This window comes from Saccopteryx bilineata, chromosome 1 (genome assembly GCF_036850765.1).
Source record: "Saccopteryx bilineata isolate mSacBil1 chromosome 1, mSacBil1_pri_phased_curated, whole genome shotgun sequence".
Taxonomy (NCBI): domain Eukaryota; kingdom Metazoa; phylum Chordata; class Mammalia; order Chiroptera; family Emballonuridae; genus Saccopteryx; species Saccopteryx bilineata.
Genome location: NC_089490.1, coordinates 46,828,919 through 46,841,761, shown reverse-complemented (window position 1 = coordinate 46,841,761; position 12,843 = coordinate 46,828,919). Strand labels below are relative to the sequence as shown.

The window sequence follows — 12,843 nt, the reverse complement described above, 5'->3', positions numbered from 1 at the left end:
AGCAACAATTCAAAAGATACAAAACTAAAATAGTTTTTTAAGGATGGACATTCACCCTTAGAAAGTACAGGATGTGACAGGACTTTAGACTTAGGAGCGACTATTTATCCTTTCTTAAATTTTTTTATTTATTGCTTGATTTGAGAGAGATCAATTTGTTATCCCACTTATTTATGCATTCATTGGTTGATTCTTATATGTGCCCTGACTGGGGATTGAACCCGCAACCTTGGCATATTGGGATTATGCTCTAACCAACTGAGCTCCCCAACAGGGCTATTTATGCTACCTTTGATTATTTTAAATCCTAGTTTAAAAATATGGTTTTGAACATTTCTAACATCACAATACTTAAAACACGACATCTTTAAGATTCTGAAAATAGAGCTGATAGGGAAATTAATAAGCAAAACTAAAATGCAGGAATGTTAAATCCAGAGATCAAAGCAAGGTCACCGTAGCATTTTCTTAGTAAAGAAACTTCATTCTATGACAAGATTCTAGTTCATGAGGGCTCTCAAATAACAAAAACCAAAATAACAAGCAACAATTAAGATTTATTGAATGATTGCCAGGTGCCAGGCACCACATTAAGTACTTTACATTGATTGTCTCATCCTCACCACAACCCTCTGGGGTAGACATTACTTATTATTATCTGCACATTATAGATATGAAAACTGGGGCATAGAGAGGTTAAATCACTTGCCAAGCATCCCATTGTTAGCTGTGGTAGAATCAAAAGGGATTTGAGTGAAGGCTTTCTGACTGCTAAACTGCCTCACTCTGAAAGCCCTACACTACATATATAATAGGAAACAAATAAAAAGCAAAGAACTCCCTGCTAATTAGTGTTTTAACTTGATGCAAAAAAAAAAAAAAAAATGCTCAGCACTTGAGATTGTTTTCTTATCTAATTTTATAGTAGCCTTATGAGGTAGGTATTGTCATCTTCTTTTTATGGATGAGGGAACTGAAGCTGAAAGAGGCCAAATAACCCTGGCTGGGTAGCTCAGTTGTTAGAGCATCATCCTGATCCATGAAGGTTGTGGGTTTGAGCTCCACTCAGGGCACATACAGGAATCAGCCAGTGAATGCATAAATAAGTGGAGCAACAAATTAATGTTTCATTCTCCTGTCCTCTCTCTTAAAAAAACCAATAAATACCATTTATAAATAAATAAATAAAACATAGACAAGAAAGCAGGGAAAGCAAATAACTTGCCACAGCTAGAAAGTAATGGATTAGACTTGCACCCAGGTCCATCTGTCTCTGAAGCCCCAGTGTTCTTCAAAGGAGGGGGTTGGGGAGGGTCTCAGTGAATGCCCCACAGAGACCTGTCTTGCTTTCTATTCCTATCTGAGGAGAAGCAAACTCCCACTCCCACCTTCTTTTCTAGGGAAGTCACCCAAAACACTCATGTTCCAAGGTTTACTTCTATTGCTGATTTCCAGTTTCTACCAAACACGGTGAGACCTTCTAGATTCTGAGAAGCTTTCCCTTCTGCCGCCTCATACTGCCCCTCCCCCAGCCTGGGTCCCTCCTTAGTGCTCAAAAGCACCCTAGGCTCACCTGGTTCCAACACTCACACTCCCTTGGAGTCATCTGTTTACTGTTAGTGTTCCCCTCCCTACCTCTCCAGGGCTCTGCAGCACACACTGTCCAACACTGACTGGTTTTTGTTTCCTCAGTGTCTACGTAAGTGCCTGGGACAGGGCAGCTGCTGTGACTGTGGATGGATGGGCGAATAAAGACCAACCTCTGAAATCCTGCACAATTACCCATATATACTGAATTCCCTTAGAAAGTCTTCGACACAGAAAACACACACACACACACACACACACATACACAATGTCACTTGTATTGGTAAATCTAGAGTTCTATACTTAAAGAAATGGACTCAATATTGCTCATCATTAGAATGAATGATAATTGATAAAAGTAAATTTATATATTTTGAACAAATTTTTCTTTTTCATTTTTGAAAGAGCTAATGATTATTTTTCAATTACAATGCACACTGACATTTGTAAAAATGGTCTGCATCTTCAGGTAAATTTTCTCATTTCATGCTAATGGCCAGTTCTGTGAAATAGATATTATTGGATATTTTACACTAGGATAACAAGCTCAAGGGTGATTTATTCAAGATCACACAGCTAAATAAAATTGCTGGGGATAGCTCTAGCTCTTTAGTCCAGTGTTCTTTCCACTAAGTCACCTATGAAGACATAGAAATACTGAAATGAATAAATATAGTCTATAAAATGTATATTCACAAAAAATAATGAGGGAAGGTTATCAAATGAGAGGGTATCTGTCTTGATAGGGACTGGCTTTGGAATCATGAAAGCAGTAATAGAAATGCCTTCAGTTTCCTTAAACTTCCTTGCACATTCTTCAGACTGTCTCTAAACCCGTAAAAGGAGAATAACATTTCACTGTATACCTGTGTACATTTTTTTAAATTTTTATTTACTTATTTTTTTACAGAGACAGAGAGAGGGATAGATAGGGACAGACAGACAGGAACGGAGAGAGATGAGAAGCATTAATCATCAGTTTTTCGTTGCGACACCTTAGTTGTTCATTGATTGCTTTTTCATATGTGCCTTGACCACGGGCCTTCAGCAAACCGAGTAACCCCTTGCTCGAGCCAGAGACCTTAGGTCCAAGCTGGTGAGCTTTGCTCAAACCAGATGAGCCTCAGCTTAAGCTGGCGACCTTGGGGTCTCAAACCTGGGTCTTCGGCGTCCCAGTCCGATGCTCTATCCATTGCGCCACCGCATGGTCAGCCTATTTTTTTATTATGTACATATATTAGTGTTGGGAAACAACTGTATTAAGTTTGCTCGCTTGTACTTTGCCTGATCAGTACGTGAGCACGTGGCAGCGCCACACGTGTATAGTTTTGTAAGGCTGTGGGTAATTGCCCTCCCAGCTGATGATGGATGCCAGATTGCCTGCCTGCCACTGTGGGGGGCTCTTGGGTCCCCCGCCTATTTGTTCATCCACCATTGCGAGACTCTTTTAAACGGTAATGGCCCAACACCTGCTGGCTCCACAGTTTCTCTACCTGCTGCCTGAATCCAGTGAGAACCTGTCTGGCCTCAGCCACTGGCATTACAATTACCTATTTCAAAACTCTTAGAAATAAAAAGATACCATTATTTTCTCTACTATGTCATGCTAATGTCACAAGGCAAACTGACTGCGGGCAGATGTTTTCCAAAAAGCTTATAGAAACGCGGTTTTAATTAGCTAATTGACTGACTCCACATGGTTTCATGCCATTGCATATTAGAATTGTGAGGTGGATGCTAAGGTTAAATCACGAACAGCCCAGTTACAGATGCACTGAGAAACCGAGAACTACTGGCTATAACAGCTCTATACGCAACAGAGGAAGGACTGAATTCCTGGTTTCCTGACTTCAATGCTATTCCTTAGATCTTCTAGAAAAAGGGCTAGCTCTTTGGTCAGATTCCTAGGTTCCAAAGCTGCCCTGCTGGGCCCTAATGTACTCACAAGAAAATAAGTACTGAGTGCCAAAAGCAAGGTGATATATTGTATTTTACCATTTTGTGCAAAAAAAAAAAAGGTGAAACTTAAAAAATGTGTGCATTTGCTCATTATGCATAAACTAGAAGTTGCTTTACAGGTTCTCCATCTGCAAAACGAGGGTTGGTGGGGTTACAGTAAATACTGCAAATATTAGAACAGTGCCTGGCACACTGATACCATTTTACTCGGATTCTCAAGCCAAATATTTCTTGGCTTAATCATATTCTAAAATGCCCTTTAAAAATAATTTTTAATTGGCACAGGCAAGATGAAAACGTGGCAAACCACAGCAAAATGTAATTACTTAATGTTCCTTTAAATTAGGCCCAATAGAGTGATTAGCCAATACTGAAAGATGCTTGGTGAATCACAATTATAGATATCAAAGAACTACTACTGTTCACCCTTCTACTAAGTAATAACTAAAATCCTTTCAAAGGGGGAGGGGGTCGTGCAGATGTTTACTACTATGTATTTTAACAGTTTGCTACTCTAGTATGAGCAACTTGAAGTAAAACGGTAAGCAAAATACGACCTTAGATTATAACCCCAAAACACATTACAAATCTCAACAATGTTACTGCTTACCATTTTAACATTAAGTTAGTAAAAGGTATACTGTATCTACTATCAAGTCGTGGGGAAAAATGAGCTAGGATTATGTTCGAAACACAGGGTTTAGAGAAAAGAGCTTTAAAAGTAATATTTGGTTCAATCTTTTAGAACCCAAGCCACAGGGACAAAAACGGACCTCCACCCTGAGCCACGTGGGGTTTTCTGCCTCCTCCCCAGCGCTTCCTTCCGCAGTAGGAGCACCAAAGAAAGTGACCTCAATGTGGGGGCGTGTCCGGGGGCGGACCCGGGCGACCTAGGACTTCTGGAAACCTGAGCTAGAGAGCCTGAGCTGTCCGGCTCTCTGCCGCAGGTCCCGGCCCGCCTACAGGTGTGGGAACGCACGGGAATCGCGGGCCCCACGGCTGGGGGAGCAGGCGCGAGGGAAGGACCGCCTTGCGCTCGCCTCGCCACCCCAGCCCGCCTTCCTAGGAACCTGGTGCGGCCCGACCAGCGCGGGGCTTTTCCGTGACCCCCGTTCCCGTCCGACTCCAGCCTGGATAGGGAGCAAGAGAGCGAGCTCCGCCCCAGATAAGGCTTGTGGCCAGTGTCTGAACTTAACTCACCAAATGGCTCAAGGTCCCCGCCCTGTTTGTCCCCCACTAAGTCTGGGCCATTATCGCGACATTCACAAGAACACCCGCTCAGTGGAGCTCAGTATGTTACTAAGAAAATGCAACGAGAAAAAATAATTTGCGAAAGGAGAGAAGCTAGAAAAACAAACATTATAGAAAAGAATTTTGTTGCTAGAAAAAGACAAGTTATAGGGAAACTTTTATATGGTCTGGTTTTTCATGAAAACTATCTCAAAGTTAAACTGAGAAGGCTAGAAAACGTAATGAAGAAACTGAAAAACCTGATTTTTAGAAGATTATATCTGTCTACAAAGTGGTAAAACGAGAATATAGGAAGGCTGTTTCAGAAGACATTTTTCATTAAAAAGAAAAAAGAAAAGCATTTAGATTGTGAGAATAACTGAAAACTAGAACTATAACTACAATATATTCTACAATGTTAAAGTTAGCCTTAGCGAACATTTGCCTTTAACTACTAACCAACTTTTCCTCTTCCAATTTGATTGTGGTTCCTCTTCAAAAGAACTGTTTCTTTTGTATCTACAAGCCACAGAGCTTTGCTTAGCATTGGACACAGTAGGTTCTCAAATATTTGTTATAATGGGTTGGCTGGAGATGTAGAAATGTTCTACACGTGGAAGAAAACATAATGATCTAGTGGTTACCCGATTAAAGAAAGAAGTTCTCTTTTAAAATATAAAATAAGAGGTTCTTTCCTATTGCCCTGATACACCAAAGTTACGGTTTGATCCCCTATTAGAGCATATACAAGAGTCAACCAATGGATGTGAAAATAACTGGAACAACAAATCAATGTTTCTCTCTCTCTTCCCTCCCTTCTCTAAAATCAATAAACAAGTTTTTTTTTGGGGGGGGGGGGGAGGTTTCTTCCAAGGAATCTGCCCTGATTGGCAGCCAAAAGGGCCTCCTCCAGTCTCGCCCTAGATTTATGCTAATATTCAGTAACAACCAATAGGACAACAAAAAAATCAAGCCATTTATTTAAATGGCATAGGCACTTTTAGAAAAGCAGTGATTTCACACTGGGTGGATAACCTTGCTTGATGCTGTCTCTACATGAGATCATGTGGAAAGACTGAATTTGAAAATTCTTTTTTAGGTTTTTCATGTTTGTAATTAAATGAGCGTACAATTGGAGGGAAAAAATGTACCACAAGATAATGACACACACCCCGGGTCTCTTTAATGTAATAAAACTAAGTTAGAAGTAAATCAAACTGTACGGTTGAAGTCTATTCTAAACTGGAAAACTGGACGTGTGAGGCACTATGGGGTGAATGCATAATACAGACTTGGATAAAAGCAGCTGGCTTTGACTGGAACAAGGCAAGTGGGCAGCCCCGGAATATCTTCGTCGGATTTACAGTCACGGAGCCGACTACTCGCGATCCTCGAGGTCCGCCGCCCGGGTCCCAGCCTTGTACTCGTCTTCAGCTCGGAGGGGCGCCGAGGGCAAAGGCATGGGAGGAGCCAGCCTCCTGTGGCTGCGAGACCAGCGGAGGAAGCAGTTTAAGGGGTTTGTTCCGAACCGGCGAGAGGACAAAGCTGAGCACGGAAGGTAATTGGGATGCGTGAAGAGATACTCCAATCTCGACATCGTCTTTGCAGTTAAAGCCAGGAACCTTAGAGGGAAGGTTCCGAGCGTCCCGCCTCCACGCCGTCCCACCCCCACCCCCACCCCCACCTCCAGCTGCTGCTGAGAGTAGTTCATACAAAAGCCGGACTCGCTCTTGCCTGGGGGAATCCCAGGGACCGTCGGTAAACTCTCACTAACCTATAATCGAGGAATCTCTTGTCCCCGCCCCCCACCCGTCGCCCCCGTCATCATCGGGGTCGAGAGGAGCATGCGCGAGGCGACGTGTGCTCTTCAGTAGGCTGACCGCACATCGCCCACGGTCCCTGAACGGTGGGGGGAGGGGACGGCGATTGAAAGGGTGCGTGGTGTGGTGGCGCGGGGTAAACTGGGAAAATTGTGTCGTATGCTGGCTCCGCCCTTTTCCCCGAGGGTGGGGGAGAGTCATATATAAGTGCGGTAGCCCTCCTCACCGTTCTTTTTTGCAACGGGTTTGCCGCCAGAACACAGGTGAGTGCCGGGCGTGGCTTCCGCGGGCCCGGCTTCCCTGTGGCTTGACCCCCTCGTGCCTTTCCTTACTGCCTTGCCTCTGAACCACTTGTCGCTGTTCTTGACCCCGAATTTTGGGTCGGAGGTGGGTGGGAGAGTTCGAGGCCTTCCCCTTTTTTTCAGGCGCCCCTAAGCCTCGTGCTCGAGTTGAGGCCTGGTTTGCGCGCCTACCAGCCGCGTGCGAATCCCGCCGCGCCTCCTCTGCTGCCCCGTTATCCTAAGGTCTCCGGCCATGTGGGTTTTTCAGTAAAAGCACCTATGGTTTTCTCCTGTCGAGACAGTTTGGCCCGGGTTGGCGGGGTCTGGCAGGGTGGACTGTTTAAGCTCGTCGGGTGCCGGGGGTGCGGGGCCGCCGCGAAGATTGGGCCCTCGGCCGGACGCACATGTCCGGGTCCGGCGAGGCGAGGCCCGCAGGCAGCGGCCCTCGGGTCGCACGGGGCGAGTTCCGGGCGGCTCTGCTGCCGGGCCGCCCCACCCCGACAGCGAGGCCGGCCCGCCCCGCTCGGCACCAGTTGCGTGCGCGGAAAGATGGCCGCTCGCCGGCCCTGAGCAGGGAGCTCAAAATGGAGGACGCGGCGGCCCGGAGCGGGCGGGCGGGCAGGCGGGTGAGTCACCCGCACAAAGGAAGAGGGCCTTTCCCTCCGGGCCGCTGCTTCCCATGACCCTTGCCGGGCGCCGTCCTGGCACCTCGATTTCTACTCGCGGCCTTTGGAACAGAGCTGCTTGGGTTGGGGGAGGGGACAGCGACGGAGTTTCCGCACACTTGGTGGGTGGAGACGAAAGTTGGGCCGGTTGGCATTGGTTAGACTTTCCTTGGAATTTGCCCTTTGAGTTTTGATCTTGGCTTACTTTCAAGCCTGTGGGCCGGTGGCTTAAAGGTTTTTTTTTTTCTCCCTTAATTTAGGTGTCGTGAGAACCACCACTAAGTCAAGGCCAAAATGGGAAAGGAAAAGACTCATATTAACATCGTAGTCATTGGACACGTAGATTCCGGCAAGTCGACCACTACTGGCCATCTGATCTACAAATGTGGTGGGATCGACAAAAGAACCATCGAGAAATTCGAAAAGGAGGCTGCCGAGGTAGGTACATTAACGTAGATAGTAAAGTCTGTTAGCAAGTTCATTAAATGGTAATTGTCCCAAAAAATAGTCACCTATCTACTACTCTACCTGCAGGTAATAGTGATTGAAGTATAAACTAGCCAATATTTGCTTTGACTTTGCTTTCTAATCCTCTTCTGAGAATAAGATAAAGCCACTTCGGTTTAGCAGTTTTAGACTGGAATCAAGTGCGAGGGAGATAAGGAATTTCAAGTTTGATCTTGCTTTAGTTAATAAGTAGCCGTCCTTAATTCTTACAGATGGGAAAGGGCTCCTTCAAGTATGCCTGGGTCTTGGATAAACTGAAGGCTGAACGTGAGCGTGGTATCACCATTGATATCTCCCTGTGGAAATTTGAGACCAGCAAGTATTATGTGACCATCATTGATGCCCCAGGACACAGAGACTTTATCAAAAACATGATTACAGGCACATCTCAGGTTTGTAGTTCTTTTTTTAAAACTACTCTGGAGATGTCTTGTGCATTGCGCTCATTCTACTGAAGAGTTTTCACTTAATAGCGTATGGCCTTGTTTTCTTTTAAAGGCGGACTGTGCTGTCCTGATTGTTGCTGCTGGTGTTGGTGAATTTGAAGCAGGTATCTCCAAAAATGGGCAGACCCGCGAGCATGCCCTTCTGGCTTACACACTGGGTGTGAAACAACTGATTGTTGGTGTTAACAAAATGGATTCCACTGAGCCTCCCTATAGCCAGAAGAGATACGAGGAAATTGTTAAAGAAGTCAGCACCTACATTAAGAAAATTGGCTACAACCCTGACACAGTAGCATTTGTGCCAATTTCTGGTTGGAATGGCGACAACATGCTGGAGCCAAGTGCTAATGCAAGTGACTTTTTTACACCAGTTGTTTTAAAGCCCTGAAAGGGAGGGAGCAAATTGTAAACAGTAGTTGACAGTCTCAGTAACTGGCGATCTTGTGTTTTAGATGCCTTGGTTCAAGGGATGGAAAGTTACCCGTAAAGATGGCAGTGCCAGCGGAACCACACTGCTTGAAGCTCTGGATTGCATCCTGCCACCAACTCGTCCAACTGACAAGCCCCTGCGCCTGCCCCTCCAGGATGTCTACAAAATTGGTGGTATGTTGAACATTACTACTATATTAGAATGTAACTGGTATGGGGGGGGGGGTGGCTGCAATTTCTTCAGAGCTGTTTTGACTATGCCCCAAACATTTTAGGTATTGGTACTGTACCTGTGGGCCGAGTGGAGACAGGTGTTCTCAAACCTGGCATGGTGGTCACCTTCGCTCCAGTCAATGTTACAACTGAAGTCAAGTCTGTTGAAATGCACCATGAAGCTTTGAGTGAAGCTCTTCCTGGGGACAATGTGGGCTTCAATGTCAAGAACGTGTCTGTCAAAGATGTTCGACGTGGCAATGTGGCTGGTGACAGCAAAAATGACCCTCCAATGGAAGCAGCTGGCTTCACAGCTCAGGTAACACTTTAAATAGCATGGTCTTCCTCCCATAGCCATTTAATGGTATTTTGACACTCAGTAAATGCAAATCTTTTCTTCAAGGTGATTATCCTGAACCATCCAGGCCAAATCAGTGCTGGCTATGCACCTGTGCTGGATTGTCACACAGCTCATATTGCTTGCAAATTTGCTGAGTTGAAGGAGAAGATTGACCGCCGTTCTGGCAAAAAGCTGGAAGATGGCCCAAAGTTTTTGAAATCTGGTGATGCTGCCATTGTTGACATGGTTCCTGGCAAGCCTATGTGTGTTGAGAGCTTCTCTGACTATCCTCCTCTGGGTAAGGGTAGTCATTTAACGCAACTAGAAATTTTATTTAGGATGAAAAGTATTTGAGTACCAAGTGTAACTAATGGTAATAATTTGTTTTAATAGGCCGTTTTGCTGTTCGTGACATGAGACAGACAGTTGCTGTGGGTGTCATCAAAGCGGTGGATAAGAAGGCAGCTGGAGCTGGCAAAGTCACCAAGTCTGCCCAGAAAGCTCAGAAGGCTAAATGAATATTATCCCCAATACCTGCCACCCCAGTCTTAATCAGTGGTGGAAGAACGGTCTCAGAACTATTTGTCTCAATTGGCCATTTAAGTTTAATAGTAAAAGACTGGTTAATGATTACAATGCATCGTAAAACCTTCAGAAGGAAAGGAGAATGTTTTGTGGACCATTTGGTTTTTTTGTGTGTGTGGCAGTTTTTAAGTTATTAGTTTTTAAAAATCAATACTTTTTAATGGAAACAACTTGACCAAAAACCTGTCACAGAATTTTGAGACCCATTAAAACAAAGTTTAATGAGAAACCTGTGTGTTCCTTTGGTCAAAACTGTAACTTTCTCTTACACTATTTACAAAAAAGTTTTTCTAGTGTTAACATGTGCTGATACTTTAGAATTGGATAATTCTGTTTTTCTGGGGTGGTGACTTATTTTCACTGTCAGGAGAATCATCTTTATATAAAAAACTGGGTGTTAGTACAATAGTAAATAGGACAGATAAGCAGAGTTAACTTGTTTATATGTAAGCTACTTTATGAAGGCCAAATTCTGTTAAAAGTTCATGTGTTACGTTTAAAATTCTGTAGTTAGATCAATCAATATTGACTTCATTTATTCTGTCAAAATTTTAGTTTTCCAGTTACACTGGAATGTGAGTTCACGTTTACAAAATACTGAGGTGTAGTTAAAACAAACTAAAATGAGACAAATAGTATGGAGTGCTGTCTTGCTATAGTTAATTGTATCAAGTCCAGGAAAAATAAATGATGCTGGAAGTTGAGTGTGTTTGGTCACTTTAAATAATTTGTTACCAGTAGGAATTTTTGTGTAAAGAGTCAAAGTTGGAGAAGACATTTCTACATTGGGATTAAACCCAGATTCAAGAGGTGCAGTGGCAAATTAGCCTGAGAAGAGGGGGTACTATTTGGGGTGAGAGTTGGGATTCAGTCAGTGGCATTTAAAACAATGTTCAGTAAGGAAAAATTGCTAAAATTTGCCAGGTGGACAGGATGCAAGTGAACAGCTTTTTAACTACTAGGATAATCTGGTAATTTGCATGCAATGATTGGTTACAAAGGAAAAAATAGTTGAGTATTAAGTTCAATGAATTTGTTTGCTTTGGTGTGATGGCCATTAGTGAATTATGGATTTTTTATAGTTGATTATTCAGAGTACTTGAAAAGGGCATTTACAGTGTCCAGCTGAAAGCAAAACAGACACCTTATATAACAGGTTTTTGGGTTCTATAATTAAAATCGTCTATTAGATAATTTTCAAATTGAATGCAATGTGAAATTTGTCTTAATTGTAAGCAGGTAAATGCCTTAGCTCTGCTGAGAGGTGTGAAGACTAAGATTACTCCATGGAGGGGGGGGCGGCTATCTTATAAATTTTATAACGAGATGAAAGGATTCATACATGGTAGCTGATATAAAAGCAAATTTAACAGATGTATTGCTAGAACAAGATCGTAACCACCATCAGTGTTACACTGCAGCAAATAGCTCCTGTATGAAATGCTAGGGAAGAGGTCAGCCAGATTATAGGAGTTTTCCTCATGATTATGTGCTTCCTTTCCACAGAACAGTTTGTATAGGGTGGTTGGAAAAACTGCTTGGTTTGAGCACCATCTACTGGTGGTTACTGAATTAGTTTTCTCACAGCAGTTTGCTTTTTTTTTTTTTTTTTGCTCTACCAAGTTTACACTAACTCCGTAATCTTGTGTTTTAATTGATTAAAAACAAACTTGCGATGTCTTCATTATAGGCCATCTCAAACTGGTGTTGAAAACTTAGGTACTTAAGCTGCTATAATATCTAGGTCAAGATTTCAGGATTTTGAAGTTTTACCAAGAATACTGGTGTGGTTTTAAGAGTATAAAAGAAAATGGGGAAGGCACTTCTGTTCAGGGGTTTTAACACATTACCTATCAGGCATATCTTGGTTTTGTTTAACTTACCCTCTGCCCAGAGTTGGCATGCAAAAAAAACTACGGGTTTTGGTTATTTCAGACAATTTATGCCCTCAGCTTTATTTCCTATAGTTAATCCTATTGGTAATTTACCTCCCAAATCTAAGGTGCATCAAGAACTCAGCTATCTGGATTAAGAACCCAGTCGAGATTGACAATTTCTTCTGAACAGCTAACAACCCAGTTAGTGCTTTCTTCATGAAGAATGCATGTGGTTATTTGCCAACATTGCCATGGGATTTTAGTAAATGAACATATCTTCCTGTGGTGATTCCAAAGATTTCATTCAAGTAGAGATACTGATTTTTAAATATCCCTGATCAAATTAACTGCAGCTAAATGAAAGTTCTGCCATGTCACTAATAGACAACTAGAGTCACTTTTTTTGGAACTTAAATATTTTCTAAGCAAAATGTAAGTTGACTAATTTTGCTGAAAGGATCAATGTTAAATTCCTAAACTAAGTGGTTGACTAAGGGCTGATGTAGCAGCAAGGTCGACACTGCAGAGCAGTTTTTCAAGAACACATTCGAGTTCTCGCTCTGCCCAATAAAGGCTCCTGAGTGTACAAATCAATGGTGAAGAGCTCATGATTTTCAGTATGGGATGTAAAAGTCCTGAGAAATATTACGAGGACTGGATTTTATTTAAATTTATTTACCTTGGTAAACTTTACTGCTGAATTGAGCATTGGGCTCATGCTGAGACAAGCTCTTCCTGGCCATAGTGGTCACAATTCCTGAAATGGGCACCTCTAGATAAAGGGTGACAACTATTTCATGTGTGTCAAGATGGCCTTTACATGTTTAGCTTGATAAACAAATGCTAGTTTGTCATGAAATTACACAGAATCCAGTAAATTGAAAAAGTTGCATTCTGCAGTTAA

General features: G+C 42.9%; 1 protein-coding gene across 1 annotated transcript; it reads left to right on the top strand.

Moving 5' to 3' along the window:
• Nucleotides 1-6,710: 6,710 nt before the first annotated feature.
• EEF1A1 (eukaryotic translation elongation factor 1 alpha 1) lies at nucleotides 6,711-10,766 on the top strand. Its single transcript, XM_066253663.1, has 8 exons — nucleotides 6,711-6,859; nucleotides 7,803-7,980; nucleotides 8,262-8,441; nucleotides 8,548-8,844; nucleotides 8,948-9,098; nucleotides 9,200-9,456; nucleotides 9,541-9,775; nucleotides 9,871-10,766. Exons 2-8 carry the CDS (start codon nucleotides 7,837-7,839, stop codon nucleotides 9,993-9,995), a joined length of 1,389 nt encoding a protein of 462 aa, XP_066109760.1. The 5' UTR covers nucleotides 6,711-6,859; nucleotides 7,803-7,836; the 3' UTR covers nucleotides 9,996-10,766.
• Nucleotides 10,767-12,843: the final 2,077 nt, after the last annotated feature.

Bases quoted from the DNA above. Each gene is read 5' to 3' on its own strand.
- EEF1A1 (XM_066253663.1), top strand. From the start codon at position 7,837: ATGGGAAAGGAAAAGACTCATATTAACATCGTAGTCATTGGACACGTA. The intron at 7,981-8,261 runs GTAGGTACATTA...TAATTCTTACAG, and splicing joins TCGAAAAGGAGGCTGCCGAG to ATGGGAAAGGGCTCCTTCAA. The intron at 9,776-9,870 runs GTAAGGGTAGTC...TTGTTTTAATAG, and splicing joins CTCTGACTATCCTCCTCTGG to GCCGTTTTGCTGTTCGTGAC.